The sequence below is a fragment of the Mirounga leonina genome, unplaced genomic scaffold (genome assembly GCF_011800145.1).
Source record: "Mirounga leonina isolate KUSES-001 unplaced genomic scaffold, KU_Mleo_1.0 Mir_168, whole genome shotgun sequence".
NCBI classification, from domain to species: Eukaryota; Metazoa; Chordata; class Mammalia; order Carnivora; family Phocidae; genus Mirounga; species Mirounga leonina.
The window spans coordinates 17,824,720-17,844,195 of record NW_023270426.1 but is presented as its reverse complement, the minus strand read 5'-3'; the positions used below and the strand labels follow the sequence as shown (position 1 = coordinate 17,844,195).

Sequence of the window (19,476 nt, the reverse complement as noted above, 5' to 3'; positions counted from 1 at the left end):
AGGAGAAAAGCGTGGGGGAGATTTTTCTCTTATTCCTATAGGTGTCCCCAGGCACTAAAAGGCCTCCCTGAGCCAGGGATTTAGACAGAGGCCCCCAAGTCAAAGCCAAGTCCTGCCTGGGGTCGGGTCTCCTTGCAGCTCCCAACTCGCCTCCAAAGCAGACTTGCACCAAGTCGGACGGGAGCAGCTACCACCTACCGAGCCCTTCCCCTCCAGCTCTCTCTTTGATCCAGTCCTCCCGACAACCCTCTGGGAAGGAACTGCCCTCTTTAGCGTCTCAGAGGCTCTGAAAGGCGAGCCACGTGCCCGGCTATGCAGGGGGCAGGCTATGCCGAGACGCCGTGGCCGTCAGACTGCAAAGGTAAACGCTGTCCCCAGCCCTCCTGCCCAAGCTTGCTCCCTGGGCCCCAGGAGAGACTGCCCCTCTACGGTCCTCTCGCAGGGAAGGAGCGCTGGGAGCAAGTGTGTCCTGTTCGCTCGCGCTGGCCACTCAGATTCGGACTCTCTGTTTAGCCCAGGGAACCGCAGCAGAAAGCTCACCTCCACTGCCCTCCCCACAGGCAGTCAGGGCTCCTGGCCTTTCTCCGCAGACGCGGGCGCCCCCCTGCTGGCTGGCGCAAGGCCCCAGGGGAGCTGATCAGAAGGCATCCCACAGGGAGAAGCGGCCGAGGGCACCATGACGGCCCTTCTTCCCCATGGCTAGAGAGGAGTGTGCATGTTAGGAGAGCATAAATCCAGGAGCATTTGTAACTCGACCGCCTTTGGTTTGACATCATAGATGAATCACGGAAGAAGCCGTGCCCTGCATGATGGTACATCTAATTAAGAAGCTACTAGATACCTAAAGGATTCTGATAGGGGGAAGAGAAAAGATGCGATCCTTTAGACGAATGACAGACCCCCTCCCGCCCCGACCTCTGACCTCGGTTCTTCCCTCCGCAGGTTTGGCTTCATCTTCAACAAGTCTGACCCTGCCGTTCACAAAGTTGATCTGGAAACACTAGTGCTGCTCAAGACCATCAGCCTGCAGAGCCACGGCTGCGTGCCCCAGGCCATGGCCCACACGCACCTGGGCGGCTACTTCTTCATCCAGTGCCGAGAGGACAGCCCGGCGCCTGCCGCACCCCAGCTGCTGCTCGACAGCGTCACGGACTCCGTGGTCGGCCCCAACGGGGACGTGAGCGGCGCCCCACACCTGTCCCCCGACGGGCGCTTCGTCGTCAGCGCGGCCCCCGGCAGCCCCCAGCTGCACGTGCAGGAGATCACGCTGCAGGGGCGGATCCGGACCCTCTACAGCTTGACAATCAGCGCGGGCGTCTCGGACGTGGCCTTCCAGCCCTCCTTCACCCGGGGCAACCAGTACCACGTGTTCGCGGCCGCGGAGACCGAGCCGGCCCTGCTCTTCCTGGAGCTGTCCACGGGCAAGACGGGCGTGCTGGGGGACCTAAAGGAGCCGCCCGCGGCGCCGGCCTGGCCTTGGGGAGGGCCCCGCAGGATCGTGAGGGACAGCGGGCTCTTCGGACGGTACCTGCTCACGCCAGCGCAGGAGTCGCTGTTCCTCGTCGACGGGAGGCAAAAGGCACTGCGCTGTGAGGTGGCGGGCGTCAGGCGGGGGACCACGGCCGTGTGGGTGGGCGAGGTATGAAGCCCCTCCCCCGCAGGGCCCCGGGCCACCGAGCTCCGCCCGGTCCTCACTCCGCAGCCCCCAGCAGGCGCATGTACATTTTTACAGACAAAAGCCAGACCTGTCTTCGCTTTGTGGTTCCACACTGGTCTCCTTGCAAGTTTCCTAGCCTAAGGTAGGCGCTGCTAACCAGATGGGGGTTTTTCGTTGGGAAGTATGATTTACGCCTTGAGCTACGGTGCGAACACATGCTGCTGTGTCCAGGAATCGTTTCTGTGCCCAGCTCCTCGCCATGGTACCTGGGGACGCTGTGGAGCCAAGAGTTCCTGCTTTCCAGGCTGACCTTTGTGTCGGTTGCCTTCATGCACTCATTGTCCCTCACCGCCGGGTCCGGCCAGGCTTCACCCCGACGGAGTGGCCTGAAGCCCGGCCTGGAAACAGGCTCGCCGGGAGCAGGGCTTGCTCTCCAGGCCTGAGAGCCACGTCCGCCTGCCTCCTGGACCTTCTTTTCTCCTGTGCAGCTGCTTCGTGATTTTTCTTTCCGTGTGACTTGGTGTAAGCCTGAGGGAGAGCCGACAGGACTTCTTGCATCTTGGGGGGTGGGGAAATCACTTACTTTATTTTGGAAATTTTGATTAAAAGATAATTTTTTATAATCTCAAATGCTAGTAAGCAGAAAGATGCTCTCTGACGTCCAGCTCTGTTCCTCCCTGCCTCGGGCCAAGTCTCTGCGAGTCACCACCCCACGCCCCACAGCCAGAAGGAACAGTGGTCATCCAAGAATAACGGCCCTCCACACCACGGACGCCCCAAGTGCAGCTCTGGCCACCATCTTGGCCAAGACTCTGTTCTGGGTTGGGACGCAAAGAGACCAGGACAAAGCCTGCGTGCCTGCTTTTTACCACTGAAGGGGGAGGTTTTATTAGCCAGGCCCAGTACCCCAGATTCAGGGCAGACTGGGCTTGCCAGGCAAAGTGGGGGTGGCCTACAGAACAGTGACCTCCAGGTGCCACGCAGGAACCCCAAAGACCCGTGCAGGGTCCAGGTGGGTTCTGTAGGCTATCCGTTTTAAAAATCCCTTTCTTTTCTGCCTGTGGCCCTCGAACTTCAGTCCCTCCTTCAACACAGCACACAAAGCACATTTCAGGCCTTTCGTACATACGGCCCCTTCTCGTCCCAGTAACACACACTGCAAAACCCATAATCCCAAGGATGTGGGGTTAGGGGGAGGATACAGGCGGGCAATGCTGCATGATCCCCAATGTCTCAGACTCTGCCGGGCTGGGTGGGGGGAGGGGGGCGCATCAAGGAAGACACCCCATGTAGGAGAATGTCCGCAATGAAGAAGCTTCCCCGGGCCCCCAGAGCCCCCCTTTCTTTCTCCCTCACATCAGTAGTCACAACATACTCGTATGCTTTCTGGCTTGAATGACTGTTTTTCAAGCCACCTGAAGTTGGAAAAGGTGGTCCCCTCACATACACCTCAGCTAGCGTAGCCCCCTTCACCCGGCCACGTGGCCGTGCTTTTCCTGTGCTGCTGATCGCCAGCCCCGTTCAGAAGGAAGACACACACCCTGCCTTGCTCTACTTACACACTGCTCCCCTTCACGCTCACCTGACTGCCCACCCCACCTGAACCACGGCCCCCCGCCCCAATTTCCTGAAATCAGCCAATCCCCTGGCATCTCCCATGTGTCTTGGTTCACCAAACACTTGTCCCCTCCAACTCCCAAGAGTGTGGCCAGATGTGCCCATGCAGACTTGAGATTCTGTTCCAGGTAAAATACAGAGCTATAGGCAGAAGGAATGGACTTCAAAGGCGGCCTACTCACTCTCACCAGAGCTGGGACGGACGGGCAACACCTCCCACCCTTTCTTTTTATTCCTGTCTCTGTCTCTTGACACCTTCACTTCCAAACTCCCACTTTTATCACTGAAATTCTCCCTTTGGGAAAATCTTCTACACGGTGGCGGCCCCTGACAGAAAAAAAAAAAAAAAGTTGGGATGAGCACTGGGTATTATATGCAACTAATGCATTGTTGAACACTACATCAAAAACTAATGATGTACTACGTGTCAGCTAACTGAACATAATAAAAAATAAATCAAGTCTCCGAGCCTACCTGAGGAAGAGCCTACCAGCTGCCAGGCCAGAGCGTCGGCCCCTTGGGTCATGGGGTTCCTAAGTCAAAGACCGTCCGATCCCAACTGGCCCTTTTGCACTGTGAGTGACTCTGTAGCCCCAATCCTTCCGTTTCGAGGTGTATCTGCGAAGTGTCTCTGCCCGTCGCTGACTTACTAAGAGTTTACCGGAGAGGCCGGCCCAGGCCTCGCCAGCACTCCGCATACTACCGAGGTGGAGCGGGGAGCCGCCCGCCTAGAAACTGCGAGATCTGCACCATCACAAAGACAGCTTAGTAACTGCTTTCTCAGCAGAGCGACCAACAAAACTGCTGGGGGGCGGCTAGGCAGGGGAAGGGCGGGCCAGGTCATCCCCCACCCCTTCAAGCCCCAGAAGAGCCTCCCTGGGATGCAGTTTGAAAGACAGAGCAGTTAAGCCTTGCAGCCAACCGAGCCAGTGATCCTTCTACTAAACATACAAGATCAGCCAACGAGAACTCTCTCACGTTAAAGAAGCATTCATCTTACATTAAAAAGCCACTTTCGTAATGAACTACTTCAAAATTACTCAATTTTGAAATAAAATTGATTTCACAAAAATTCAACTTAGTATTTTTTTTTTCATAACAACTCACAAATAATCTACACCTTTGCTGATATTAAAGACTTGAAACGGAGGTGTGTGTGCTCCTTCTGCCCACGTGAGCAGAACCCTGCGTGGAGGCTCTGGGTCCAGAAAGCCCACCCAGCCTTGCACGGATGGTTGGTAGTAAGAGGGATTCGTCGGCTTCCAGGCAACTGCGTGGACTCTCTGCCCAGGAAGCCTGGGTGTGGAGGACACGCCTTGTAAACGCCACCCTCCCTGCCCCTGCAACCTGCCTGGGGCTGGCCCAGGCTTCCTCCCACGGTCTCCCAGGCATTTGAGGGCCCTGCTACCTTCCCCGAGCCCCTGGAAGCAGCTGGAAGAGCCCCGTGAAGTCGGGCTGGGGCCAACCGCTAATACAAAGCTACAGGAACTTGGATCTAGAGGCGTCATGAGCAGAGGCAGAAGCTCAGCCCCTACAAGCCCCACCCAACCCCACCCTGGCATCTCCTTTCCTCCCTGCTCCTCTGTGCAGGAAGGGGCTGCCAGCTCTAGGTAGGGCCCGGAGGACAGCTCTCAACCCCAAATAAAGCAGAGAGCCACCTGCTACCCTAAGCAATCTAACTGCTGAGACTTCATTGAGAATAGAGAGCAGCCCGAAGTTGGCTTTGTGCGGCCACAACTTCTTTTCTGTCGACCAATAACCTGTGAACTAAAGGAGAATCCAGAACGGAGATGTGAAACAGATCCACTCTGGATATATTTTTCTACCAGGGGCTTACGACGTCATCCATTCATTTCTCACTGTGTGTTTCACTCACATACCGCAGATGCTGAACCGTCCTCATCACCACATCCCACAACCCTGTCTTGGGTCCTCCTCTCCAGAAGGAAGCCTCCGGATCGCTGATGCCACTCCCACTCCCTCCCACGCACCTACCAGTCTACCTCACCTTCTCCTCCCTGCACCCAGCTCCTCTGAAAGCTGCCCCCCACCCCGGGAAGCCCGACTGTGACACAGGCTGACAACCATGCTGACATGCAGTCTTGTGTTGTCCTCCCCCACCCAGAACCCCAGATCCCTCTCCAAGTGCGGTCAGAACCCGCTGGGACACCGCCCTCTGCTGCCCAGAATCACGACCCCCGTGCCCTGGCTCGCAGCTCTTCCAAGCGAGGGGACCGAGACCAGAGCAAACTCACAATTGTCAGGGAAGTGGACTATAGTCAAACAGAAACCGTCAGACAGGAATACAGGCGGTGATGACTCACCCAAGCCTCATCCCTTCGAGGGCCTGAAGTACACCTCCCTCGTTTCCAGTTTATTCTCTGTTTTGCTGCACCCCCCGCCCATGCCTCAGGCCGCCTGCGCATGAGCCATGCCACAGCTCCTACAATTTGAGGGGCAGCTGACCTACTGTCACACCAGCCCCCCCAATGGCCTTTGCCCCACGCCGCTACCTTGCTTTCAAGTCCGAGTAAGAAGTCACTCACAGGGCCAGACACCACGATTTGCTCCCAGACTAGCATATGTCGGCAGAGCGGTTCTGTTCAACCAAGTCATCAACTGCCATGGTTTCTCTTCAAAATCAGAGAGGTTCTAGAACAGAGAGAGGCTTCAAAGATTCAGAGGAGGAAATAGACGGTGCCCATGCTCGAGGTCCGACTACAAGACCCCAACCCCTGGTGGAGTGCAAGCCACTTCCTGCTTTAGTCTGCACCAGGCTGCCTGCCAGGTTACTTGAGAACTTGAGCACCTTCTGGGAGCCTGCAGGCTGTAGGCGGCAGCCACCCGCTGACACCGGGGGCCCAGCAAGCATGGGCTCACACCTTCTGTGGAGCTGTGGGCAGCCATGGGGATTTAGCCAAACACAGTGTGTGAGGTTACGGAAAGCATGGGGAGAGCAGGGATGGGCCTCCAGCACTGAGAGCGAGGCCGAGCGTTGACCAGAGTGTTGACCGTGTACTTTCTGTTACTGTTCTTGGACAAACCCACAATTCACACACCCCTTTTTCCAGGCTCGTCTTGACTAATATGGGACCATCTCTCTCCTGTGGGGTCCTAGAGAACATGGGCCACGCTCCAGAGGGCTCTAGAAGGCTTAGCCTGCACTCCACAAAGCAGGAACTCCTGGCCAGCCCCTGCCCCCTGCATGTCACCAGGGCAGGATCGGAGCATGCTGCCCTTTAGGGATACACTCTTCAAGATCAGAACTTCGTTTCCGATGAAGGGCAACCAGTCTGGACCGATCATGGGGCCTGAGGGCTCTCCAATGAGAAAATTCCCGAAATCTCACCCTCCGTCCACTGCCCAGGGTGACATCTGCCATTGGTTTAAGAGCTGTCGGTCCCTTGCTACTTGAGCTGCTTCAGACAGGTGTGGGGTAACAGGTCCATAAACTGCCACCCCAGACGCCACGGCACACCCAGGCTGGCTCCTGGCCTGGCCCCCGCCACACCCCACTGTTCTCCCCTCGGCTCACGCTCTCTGAAGGTCATGCGAAATGATCTCAGAACAGAAGTGGGCATGCAGTGTGGGTGGAGTGCTCAAACACACACCGTTTCACGGGGGGTGGGAGGATGGGTTAGCCCGGTGGTGGGTGTTGAGGAGGGCACGTTCTGCATGGAGCACTGGGTGTTGTGCACAAACAACGAATCCTGGAACACTACATCTAAAACTAATGATGTAATGTATGGGGATTAACATAAGAATAAAATAAAAAAAATAAAATAATTGAAGTTAAGAACTCAATACATAATATTAACAGAGATTAATATGATTGAGGAGAGGATTACTGAAGCAAAAAACAGGTCATTAGAATATATAAGACTAAGATACAGAGGGGAAAAAAGGATGAAAATACAGAAGAATTTTTTATTGAAATAAATAAATTTACTAAATAATAAATAAATAAATAAATAAATAAATAAATAAATAAATTTAAATAAAACCTACCAAAAACAAAACAAAACAAAACAAAACACACACCGTTTCACACTCCAGTGGAGCTGAGCAGACCTCGACACGGGAAGTCACAGGCACACCCTTCGTCCCGTTAAGATTCTCATCCTCCCCCACCTCAGAAAACATTCAGATCTCTTATTTCAAGGCAGATGTATTATTTTGAGCTGTTATGTAGACACCAAAATATATTTTCTGTAATCACCAGTATTTCTCAAAAGGCCTCCTGTAATTACTACACGTGTGAAGTTTTCCTTATTTATAAAATATAAATTATTTTTAATACATCCACTTTAGTAGAAATTTGTACCGACACAGTAACTGTATGTGGTATTTGAAATAAGTTCGTGTTTACTTTGACGTATTGCACAGTATTGAACACACCGTGTAACTGCAGTACCACTTGAGATGAAGACGATCCACAGATTATCATAAAGTACTATCACTGTAAATGCTCTTTTTCTGAGGATTTTACAATAAAACTTGAGAAAAGTGACCTTCTGTTGGTGCCCGTCTGTGGGTGGTTGGTGAAGTGCAAAGGGGCAAAAGGCAGGACCACGCAGGTCCTTCTCCCCATTCTCCAACACCCTACAGGTTCTCGAAGGGGAAAAGCAAGTGGCCTCTCCACTGGCCTGCTCCAAAGGGCTGTGGACAAAGGCAGGCACCTGAACCCGGAAGGCTCTTCCCCCATGTTGAAGTTCCAGCTCCCAACATGTACAACCAAGGTCTGGTTCCAACCTTCTCTTTACCTGCCCTGGTGGACCTTTACATTTCACCACAAGCACCAGCTCCAGCCCATGCCGGACTCCAGTAACTCTTCATTCTTGTCAGGGCAGACTTGCCAGCTAGGATACAGAATGCATCAAGTGCTCAGTCATCACCAAGGTACCAGCGTGGGGCACCCACTATGTGCGAGCGCGATGCGAGGCGTGGGGGCTCGAGGGCTGCGCGAAGCAGACACAGTCCTTCCCTTGGCGAGCTTCATGTCCACTGCACCATGGGTGTTAGTGCAGGTCCTCCAGAGAAACAGAACCAATGGGGGGGGGTGTGGGGGTGTGTGGGTGTGTGTGTAGGTGGGGGGAAGAGGAAGAGGGAGATTTATCTTAAGGAATTCGTTCATGCAATTGTGGAGGATGGCAAGTCCCAAATCTACAGGGGCGCTGGTAGCTGGAGACCCAGGGAAGGGTTGGAGTTGGAGTCCAAAGGCAATTTGTTGGCTAAACTCTTCCGAGGAGGTCAGTCTTTTTTTTTCCTTAAGGCCTTCCACTGATTCGATGAGGCCCACTCACACCGTGGAGGGTATCTGCTTTATTCCAAGTCTGCTGATTTAAGTATTAATCTCATTGACAAAAACTCCTTTCACAGAAGCACCTATAAGAGTGTTTAACTAAGTCTCTCTGGGCACCATGATCCAGCCAAGCTGGCACATAAAACTCATCATCACAACGACATAAACAAGATGTTGCTCCTCCTCTGTCTTGGAGAAATGACCTGCTATGTGCCAGGCGCCGCGATAAACACTTAGTAAGAACCAGTTTCAAACCTTACCATTATCCGAACAAGGCAGGTGGTGGTGTGATCTCCACTTGCGAGAAGAGGACATGGAAGCTCAGAGCACCAGAGTCAGATTCAAATTCAAGTCTACACAGCAGAGACACGTGCTCTTAACCCTGAAACTGCCACGTGCAGTCCCCCCCGCTCCACACAAGTCCCAAGCGCAGCTCTAGCCTCACAGCCCCCACACCCCGCAGGGCAGCACAGCCCCCGTACGGGAGGGACTTGCTCTGCTTTAACTTGCACCTCGGGGAAGCCAACTGCCCAGACTAGCCCTCAAGATCTGGGGTCTGCCCGGTCCCCTCTGGCAAGAGGAAACGCACGTGATTAAAACCCCAAAACTCTGGGCAGAGAGCAGACCGCAGCGGTCAGCTTCTTCCTGCCCCCCAGAGGCTGGGCTCCTCGCCACAGATGCTCTGGTGACGTCCTTTCTGCTCACAAGGCCCAGGACAGCAGCTGTTGGGACTGGGGTTGGGCAGCCAGGTGCAGCCTACAACAGGACCCGCCCCAGACAGGTGGCAGAAATTTCCACCCTATACTGTGTTCTACCCACTCCCTCCTAAGCAGGCCGAAAGGAGGTCACTCAGGGATACACAATGTGTGGGCCAAGCCCCATGCAGCCAGGCTGGGGAGGCCTCGGAGGACAGACTCCTTGGCTCGGCCCACAACAAGCTCACCTTCACAGCCTTCCCCGTGCAGCCACTCTCATGCTCAGCCACCGTTCTCCAAAACCATCTCTGAACCCCGGGCCTGCCCCCACGGAGCCCACAGTCAGCAGGAACCAAATGGACCCAAGAAGAACCACTGGCACACAGGATCCATGAGGGGACATGCTAGGGGACGTGGTCTGGAAAGGCTTTCTGGATGAAGTGAAATGGGAGTCACTGGGAAGGCCCGAGGGAGGAACAGTGGGGTGAGAGCCCGCCTGCCGACAGGAACAACAGGAACGAAGGGCTGACCCAGGAGAGAAGAGCAGAAACACCGGCAGCACAGGGCGGACAGCCGCATGAAGGGAGGCCGAGGGGAAGGGGCGGCATGGCGCGGCACCGGGCGGCCGTGGAGATAGAGAGCATCCTTTGGGCGCTGGAGACCATCTTGCAGCTGGGGCCCTGGGCGCTCCGAGCGTCCACACTAAGTGGGAGAGGGAAAGAGAGATACTGCCCAACGGTGGGTGCGCATCCAGGACCCAGATGCCCGAAGCTGGGATCACTCTGCTCCAGGGGAAGGTGTCCACAGGGCGCCACCAAGGGCTGTCTGAGCCAAGAAAGAGGAAGCAGCTCCCCTTAGAGGAGGCAGGTAGAGGCTGACACAGGGCCATGGTCCAGATCCTCTCCTATGAGCACAGAGCCCTGGGATTCTGAAGACCAGAGAGGAGCTCCTACAAGGAGCTACGGGGGCAGGAGACAAGGACCAGTGGGGTGTCCAAACAAGCTGGGACTGCACAAAGCGGGGTGGGGGGGGGGGCAAACTCAGCAAGGCTGGAGAATGGGCTTCTGGGAGGAAAGGAATATCCATACGAGAGAGGGATCTGAGAAGTAAGGCATACCCAGGCCCCAGGGGGGCTGAGAAGGAGGACTAAGACAGGCTTGGGTCCAAATACCCCAACATGCAGGGGCTGGTGGGCCATGAGAGAAAACTGGAGGGTACCTAGCAGAGGGTCCCAGAGCCACAAGTCTCTTAGCCACACCTGGCTATGCATGCATCTAAAATTATTATCAAAGTTGTAAAAATAAATGTTATTTATGCAAAAAATAGTACATTGTATTATTAAGTCCAGATGGTTATTGCCTGATGTGCACAAAGTTATCATCTTATCTGCCCAAAGAAAATGCGTTTGCTTCCTTAGCTCCAACTTCTCCAGGGCCACTGGCCACGGAAGCTCAGCTTCATGCCCAAGTGAAATGCAGGTGCCAGACAAGAGACAATGGGCAACAGTGAGCAGAGTGAGCAGCAGTGAGCAGCCCAGGAAGAAGAGATGTCAAGTGACCACCAACAGGACCCACACTGTGCAGCAGGCGGAACGCCCCCCACCCCAAGACAGACCTACAAGAGGGAGACTTTTCAGCATCCCTGGGGCACAAGAGAGTCTGACTCACAGAGAGCCCGGGGAAACCCCAAAGGAGCCACAGTCTATGCTCACATTGATCAAGCTTTCTGAAAGCCCCAGGGCCATCTTGATCAGCACCTGCTCACACACTGCTAGGGAACCACACTGATACTGCTTCGGGATTGAAGAAAATGCATCCTGGATACTCGCATTTTTGTAAAAGAATACCTAGGGAGAGGAAACTGACCCAGGCCTTCATCCCTGAATTCTGGGATCATAAGCAGACCTGGGTTTTTTTCTACAGGTTGGTTTGTTGTTTGTATTTTCTAAAATTTCGACTTCTGTATTACATGCATACAGGTGAGTGCATCCCTCTGCACTGAGAAGAAAAATCTAACAGTGACACCCACTCGGGAGGCGCACAGGTGCGAGGCAGGGCCGGGGGCCTCCCATCCCCTCTGGTTCCCGGTGGGGCAGGCCAGGCGAGGAGGACTCGCATGATCGGGGACTAGGGGCCCGTGAGGGAGACTCTCGGCGCTGACGACGCCGCTGAGCAGGCTCACTCCTTCCCACACAGCTGGAGGACGGAAACCACACCTGCCGGGGGTGATGGCATCACGGAGAAACGCCTCACGGACTCCCACCTCGGAAACAAGGGTCAGCCTTCCCTCCCTGCACACGTGGCGGATCTGAGGACCCCAAACTGTTCTACCATTAAAAATATAGGAGACGGGCACCTGGGTGGCTCAGCCGGTTAAGTAGCTGCCCTCCTCTGGGGTCATGATCTCAGGGTCCTGGGATCAGGCTCCCTGCTCAGCGGGGAGCCTGCTTCTCCCTCTCCTTCTGCCTCTCCCCCTGCTTGTGCTCTCTCTCTCTCTCTGTTAAATAAATAAATAAAATCTTAAAATATATATGTAGGAGAAGAAATTTTTTTTAAGAGAACACCCTGAATAGCAAGAAGGCAGGAAGAGAGTGAGACCCACCAACGGGAGCAGGGCTGGGAGGCCCCCAGCTTCCAGAGAGCACTCGGCTCTCCGGGTCAACTCGGCTTTCCATCCCACAGCCTCTGAGGGCACGGGCAGGACCTACTGGAGGTGGGGGTCTGATGGGAGCCCCACTCCCACAGAGGGCAGGGTCCTCAAAGGGCTACACCCTGGGCGAAGGGTGAACTAGAAGTCTACTAGTTGCCCCCCCCCCCAACCCCCGGGAGCTGGGAGGAAAGCTGCTTTAGCGCTGAGCGGGCAGGGAGGGTTGGGGGAGGGACCTGAAAGCTAGTAATCCCATCTGCAGACCACACTCAAACCACCCACATGGCTCAAAAAACCTAAACCCTCGTACCACCTGGATGGCTCAGTTGGTTAAGCGTCCAACTCCTGATTTCCGCTCAGCTCATCGTCTCAAGGTTATGAGATCAATCCCCCCACCCCCACCCCACGTGGGACTCCACGCTCAGCCAGGAGTCTGCTTGGAATTCTCTCTCTTCCTCTCCCTCTGCCCCTCCTCCCACTCTCACTCTCTCATAAATAATAAATCAATCTTAAAAAAAAAAAACAAACCTGAAGCCTCAAATCCGTTTAAAGACGTCTCAGCGATATACAAAATGGGTGACATCATCACAAAAAGAAAATGACCGGGTGCCCGGGTGGCTCAGTTAGTCAAGTGTGTGCCTTTGGCTCAGGTCATGATCCCGGGGTCCTGGGATCGAGTCCTTCATCGGGCTCCCTGCTAAGTGAGGAGTCTGCTTCTTCCTCTACCCTTCCCCCCTGCTCATGATCTCTCTCTCTCTAATAAATAAATAAAATCATTAAAAAGAAATAAAAATAAAAGATAAACTTAGGAGTTTTATTCATTAAAGTTTTGATAGTATTTCTCCATACTGAATAACCCTTTTTGGTTTTAAATTGAAAAGAAGTGATTTGGGGGCGCCTGGGTGGCTCAGTCGTTAAGCTTCTGCCTTTGGCTCAGGTCATGATCTCAGGGTCCTGGGATCCAGCCCCACATCGGGCTCCCTGCTCAGCAGGGGGTCTGCTTCTCCCTGTCTCTGCCCTTCCTCCCCACTCGTGCTCTCTCTCTCTCGAATAAATAAATCTTTAAAAACAAAGAAGAATTTGATGTGAGGGTGATGCAGTAAATGACCTTTTTTGAAACCTCCTAAAAAAAAGAAAGGAAAATGATCATTTCAAGATACTCAGGCACAATATGTTGCTCATCCTTAGTAGGAGTAGGTCATACTACGAGCTAAAAGAACGGCAAAAAAAATATTAAGCCTCACCCAGTAGTTTTATTACTAATACTATTATTAGAATGGTATAGATACTATATTTATTATTATAATGATATATTCTTATTACTATCATTTTTATCGTTCTTCTGAAGCTATCTCATGTATTTAGCAGGATAAAGCTAATATGAAACGGTATCCATCAGGAAAGGAGATGTTGCTGCAATAACAACCAACTTCACACCCTCAGTGGCCTCAAACAACAAGATGTCCTTCTTGCACATGCCATACATCTAAGGAGAGGGTGTCAGAACGCTCTGTTTGTTACAGTTTCCCAAGGACCAAAGCTGATACAAAAACTCTATCTCAATACATTTCCACAAATGCTGAGGCTGGGAAAAAGAGAATTGACACTAGAATCAGCCATTAAGTAATCTAGTGTGGAAGTAAAAATACATTATTTCTCCTTACAAGTCATTGGCCTGAACTATATCCAAGCACAAGGGTCAAGAAGTTCAGTCCCTCACATATCCACATGCAGCTCAAAGCATAACATCAGTGGGGCGCCTGGGTGGCTCAGTCGTTAAGCGACTGACTTCGGCTCAGGTCATGATCCCAGGGCCCTGGGATCGAGCCCCGCGTTGGGCTCCCTGCTCAGCAGGGAGTCTGCTTCTCCCTGTCCCTCTGCCTGCCGCTCCCCCTGCTTGTGCCCTCTCTCTGTCAAATAAATAAATAAAATCTTAAAAAAGAAAAAAGCGTAACATCAGTGAGCAGCATTAGAAACTTCCACAGGGGGAGCCCTGGGTGGCACAGTCAGTTGGACCTGGGACTCTTGGTTTCAGTTCAGACGGTGATCTCAGGGTCGTGATATCTAGCCCGTGTCGGACTGCACTCAAAGTGGAGTCTGAGATTCTCTCTCCCTCTCGTGCTCTCTTTCTAAAATAAATAAATAAATCCTAAAAACAACAACAACAAAACTTCCACAGGATTTATGTGAACACGCAAGAAAAGAGATAAAAGTGTTATCTCAAAAAAACTTTATGGAAAACTCTATAATTTAAATACATATTGGAAATATTGATATAAACTCACATTTATGTCTTCAGATTCTCAAAATTGATGACAAGTGACCAAAGTTCACTCAAGAAGAAATAGGCTGCCTGTATAGCTCCACATCTAGTGAAGAAAATTAATTCACAAATGGAAATCTTCTACAAAGAAAATTTTAGGTCAGATAGTTTCATTGGTACATCTGCCAAATATTTAAGAAATTATATAAATTCTATAAAATTCTACAAAAATTCTTCCAGAAAAATAGGGGAGAACACTTCCCAACTGATTCTATGAGGCAAGCACTATCTAGATACTAAATCGGACAAGAAAACATTACAACAAACACACACACACTATTAATCTCTCGAGAACAAGATCATAGATACAGATCTCCTTAGCAAAATCTTAACAATTCTAATCCAATTATATACAAATAAAATAATACATCATGATCAAGTAAGATTTATCCTAAACTGCAAGATTGGATTAACATTTGAAAATCAATGTAATTTACCATATTAACGAAATAAAAATAGAAAAAGCACGTGATTGTGTCCATAGAAGCAGAAAAAGAACTGGATAAACCTCCACAACTAATCATGATAAAAACAAAAAACTCTCAGCAATCAAGGAACATAAAGAAGCATCCTCAGCCTGATAAAGGGCAACTGCAAAAAACTTAGAGCTAAGAGCATATTTAACAGTGAAAGACTGAGTGCTTTCTGTGATCATTAATTTCATTGTCAACTTGACTAGGCCACGGTACTCAGGTATTTGGTCAAACGTTGTCCTAGATGTTTCTGTGAAGGTATATGTTATGAGATTAACATTTAAATCAGTAGACTGAGTAAAACAGATTACCCTTCACAGTGTGGGTGAGCCTCACCTAATCAGATGAAGGCTTTAATAGAAAAAAGAGTGACCTCCTTAGAAGGAGAGCGAATTCTGCCGGCCGATTGCCTCTGGACGCAAACTGCAGCATAAACTCTTCCTGGGTCTCCAGCCTATCAGCCTACCTGGCAGATTTTCAGGTGGCCAGCCTCCACAATCATGTGAGCCAATTCCTTTAGAAAGAGAGACAGAAAAAGAGAAACCTAGCCACATTCCTACATACATTCTATTGGTTCTGTTTCTCTGCAGAACCCTAACTCACCTTCCCTTGAGACTGGTATGCCAGGGATCAGTTTGTGGTTTGTCCGCTTCTTTCCCCTGCTTTGTGAAATGGGAGTGAACTCTACAAACCCGTCCTATACGTCAGCTGCCTCTGGGTTATGCTTTATGTACAGTGAGCTGCAGGGGACGGTGAGCATCAGTAGTGGCAAGAAGGCACTGTCCTTTTGGAGTCCACTGTGCCTTTCTTCTTGAGCAGAGGACTAGAGTGGGAAAGACTTGTTGGTCTCACATCAACAGCCCTCGCACCCAAGCCCAGCTGCACTGGCAGGTACGCCCAGGCCATGTCCTCATCTGGAACACTGTGCCCTTAGCCCACACTCTCGCAGCCTAGCAGCCCTTTCTGCTACAGCTCCACACACACCCTCAGGCAACTGTCTCCCCATCTGGCAAACCAGAAGTGCTGGCTCGCTGCCTCTAGCAAGCATCTTCAGCGCTAGGAGACCGCGAGTCCCTAGAATACCTATGCCTTCCTTGAAACGATGTGAATGTTAGCCTTCATGGATGGATGGGGCATGCCTTCCTAAGTCCCCAGCTCCTTCATGGTCCTCTCTTCCTCTGCATGAGGGTATCAGCAACTTTTCTGCACTTGGTACCTTGGGATTCCATAAAATCCTCCTAAACCTCTTTTAGTAGTTAACCACCTGACACTAATTAGGAATTCTTTATATAAATTTCTGCTGTTCAAATGGTACAGATTCAGCCTCCTGATTGGACCCTGGCTGATATAACTGGGAATGAGGCAATGTAACTAGAAATGCTCTCATCACTGAATTTTGACAAAGGTGCAAAAGCAATTCAATGGAGGAAAGACAGCCTTTTTCAACAAACGACTCTAGAGCGATTGGATTTTTCTAAGAGGAAGGAGAGGATGAAGAAAGAAAAAGGAGGAGGAGGAGGAAGGAGAGGAGGAGGAGAGGAAGGAGAAGTGAAGGAGAGGAGAAGGACAGGACAGAGAGGAAGAAGAAGGAAGAAGAGGGAGATGGAGGAGAAGAAGAACCACCTCAGCCTACATCTCACATCTTATAGAAAAATTAAGTCCAAACAGATCATAGACTTAAATGTTAAAGATAAACACAAAACTTAAAAAAAAAAAAAAAAAAAAAAAACAGTAGAAACTCATCAGTACCTAGGGCACCTTCAGGACCTTCTGACACCAAAAACATGATCCATGAATGGGAACGTGATAAACTAGAACTCATCAAAATTACAAACTTTTACTGTGTGAAAGATACTGTTAGAAGAATGAAAAGACAGGGGTACCTGGGTGGCTCAGTCATGATCTCAGGATCCTGGGATTGAGTCCTGCATCGGGCTCCCTGCTCAGCGGGGACCTGCTTCTCCCTCTCCCTCTGCCTGCCATTCCCCCTGCTCATGCTCGCTCACTCTCTCTCTCCCTTTCTCTCTCTGTCAAATAAATAAAATCTTTAAAAAAAAAAAAAAAGAATGAAAACACAAGCTATAGACAGGGAGAAAACACTTGCAAACCATCCATCCAACAAAAGACTAGCATCTAGAATACAAGAACACTCAAAGTCAATAGTAAACTAGCAAGCAATGCAATTGGAAAATGTGCAAAGGACATGAATTCTAAAATTTTAACACCTTTCACCAAAGAGGATATACAGATAGGAAATAAACACATGAAAAGATGGGCATCATTAGCCAAAAGGGAAGTACAAATGGAAACCACAATGAAACATCACGATATGCCTTTGAGGATTGCTAAAATCCCACTCTGCTAAAGTAAGACCTAGAGACAACCGAACGGTCCTGGGGCAGCCACAACACTGGATCACTCACACTGCAGGGGGTTGTCAGGTGGGGCAGCTACTCCAGAACACAGCTGAGCACTCTGGCTTTTTTAAACCAGCATATGCTACCATAGGACCAAATAATTACACTCCTGGGCATTTATCCCACAGCAAACGAAGACTTATCCTCACACAAAAACCCATTTCCAGATGTTCATTGCAGCTTTATTCAAAACAGCCCAAAACTGGAAGTAGCTCAGATGTTCCTGAACAGGTGAACAATTCAACAAACTGTAGTACACCCACACGGGGAACTCCGCCCAGCAGTATAGACGAACTCTGCAACAACTCTGAATGAGTCTCCAGAGAATTATGCTCAGCGCCAAGGTCAATAAGATTGCCAATCGTCTATATGATTCTGCTCATATAACATTCCTGAAATGGCAAAATTATAAAAATGGAGGGGGCACCTGGGTGGCTCAGATGGTTAAGCGTCTGCCTTCGGCTCAGGTCATAGTCCTGGGGTCCTGGGATCGAGCCCCGCATCGGGCTCCCTGCTCGGCGGGAAGCCTGCTTCCCCCTCTCCCACTCCCCCTGCTTGTGTTCCCTCTCTCGCTGAGTCTCTGTCAATTAAGTAAATAAAATCTTAAAAAAAAAAAAAAATGGAGAACAGATGAACAGTCGTCAAAGATTTAAAAAGCGTTCAAGGGTGGAAGGAAACTGGGAGTAGCTTTAAAAGGACAACGTGCAACTCTTGTGGGGATGGAAATACAGTGTCTTAGTTGTATCCGTGTCAATCCCCTGGTTGTAGTATTGCACTGGGGTTTTGCAAGTGTTACCTTTGGAGCAAGCTGGGGCAAGAGTACACGGGACCACTGTGTATTATTTCTTACAACTCTAAATGAAACTACCATTACCTCGACATTTTTAAACATTTCAAAACTTCTAGGCCCAGAGGGTGTCGCTGATGAATGCTAACAAACATTTAAGGGACATAGAACACCTATTTACCCAAACACATCCAAAGAGTAGAAAGAAAGCCAAATAATTTCCAACTCATTTTGTGATGCTGGAATAACTCTTTCATACCAAAACCCAACAGGATCAATTCAAGAGAGGGAAAATCATTAGCCTCGTTTACTGACAATACGGGCACCAAAATCCTAAGCAAAATATCAGCAAACTGAATCCAGCAGCTTAGAAAAAGAACAATGCATTAGGATCAAGTGGGATTAATCCTAGAAATGCAAAACTGATTGAACATTAGGAAAAAATGACTGGTGTGATTTACTACAATATCAGATTAAAGGAGGAAAAACGAGAGCATTTCAACAGATGTAGTAAAAGCACTGATAAAAATTCTAAATTCATTCACATCCATGGTTTCCTCTTGCGAAGCAGAAACTTTCTTAATTGACAAGAAAATCTACAGAAAACATTCTTCATGGTAAAACATTGAAAGTGTTCCCCTTCAGCTCTTCCTCTTCTGGTCCGAGGCACTTCAGGAGCCGTGGGGTTCGGCATGACATGCCAAGTTCAAGAACCACACCATGCATAACCAGTCATGAAAATGGCCCAGAAACGGCATCAAGAAACCTTGGTCACAAAGATATGACTCTCTTAAGGGGGTAGACCCCAAGTTCCTGAGCTTTGCCAAGAAGCACGACAAGAAGGGCCTAAAGATGATGCAGGCCAACAAGGCCAAGGCCATGAGTGCACATGCCAAGGCTATCAAGGGCCTCATCAAGCTCAAGGAGGTCAAGCCCAAGATCCCAAAGGTTTGCAGCCACAAGTTCAATCGACTTGCCTACATTGCTCACCCAAAGCTCGGGAAATGTGCTCATGCCCACATTGCCAAGGGTCTCAGGCTCTGCTGGCCAAAGGCCAAGGCTCAAACCAAGGCCCAGGGTGCAGCTTTGATTCCAGCTCCAGCCCCTCCTCGGTGTGGCTCAGGTTCCCAAAGTTTCCCAGGCCCCCACAAAACCTCCAGCGTAGAAGCTTCCATCTGCCAATGTGAGGACGGAAGGACTGGTGTGACCCCTTAGCTTCTGTCTGCATGGGGCTGGTGTCCTGTGCTATTTATACAAATAAACCTGCGGCAAGAAAAAAAAAAGTGTTCCCTTTCAGATAGGGAACAAGACACTTCCCTTCAGCCCTGAACACTGTGCTCCTAGCCAGATTAATAGGACAAGAAATTAAATAGACAGTATAAGGATCTGAAAGAAACAAGTTTATATGATTATATAGGGAAAAAAATTTTTTTTTAATTTTTTTTTAAGATTTTATTTATTTATTTATTTGAGAGAGAGAATGAGAGACAGCACGAGAGGGAAGAGGGTCAGAGAGAGAAGCAGAGCCCTCGCTGAGCGGGGAGCCTGATGCGGGACTC

At 50.4% G+C, this 19,476-nt stretch overlaps 1 protein-coding gene and 1 pseudogene across 1 annotated transcript in view; both read left to right on the top strand.

Annotated features, from left to right (window-relative positions):
* The window catches only part of FSTL4 (follistatin like 4), a 542,960-nt gene extending 541,299 nt beyond the window's left edge, over positions 1-1,661 (top strand). The window contains exon 16 of the mRNA XM_035014126.1: positions 943-1,661. Coding sequence (XP_034870017.1) covers positions 943-1,645 — 703 coding nt within the window. The 3' untranslated portion in view covers positions 1,646-1,661. The remainder of the gene's footprint in view (positions 1-942) is intronic.
* An 8,216-nt stretch (positions 1,662-9,877) lies between these two features.
* LOC118017100 lies at positions 9,878-19,082 on the top strand (annotated as a pseudogene).
* Positions 19,083-19,476: the final 394 nt, after the last annotated feature.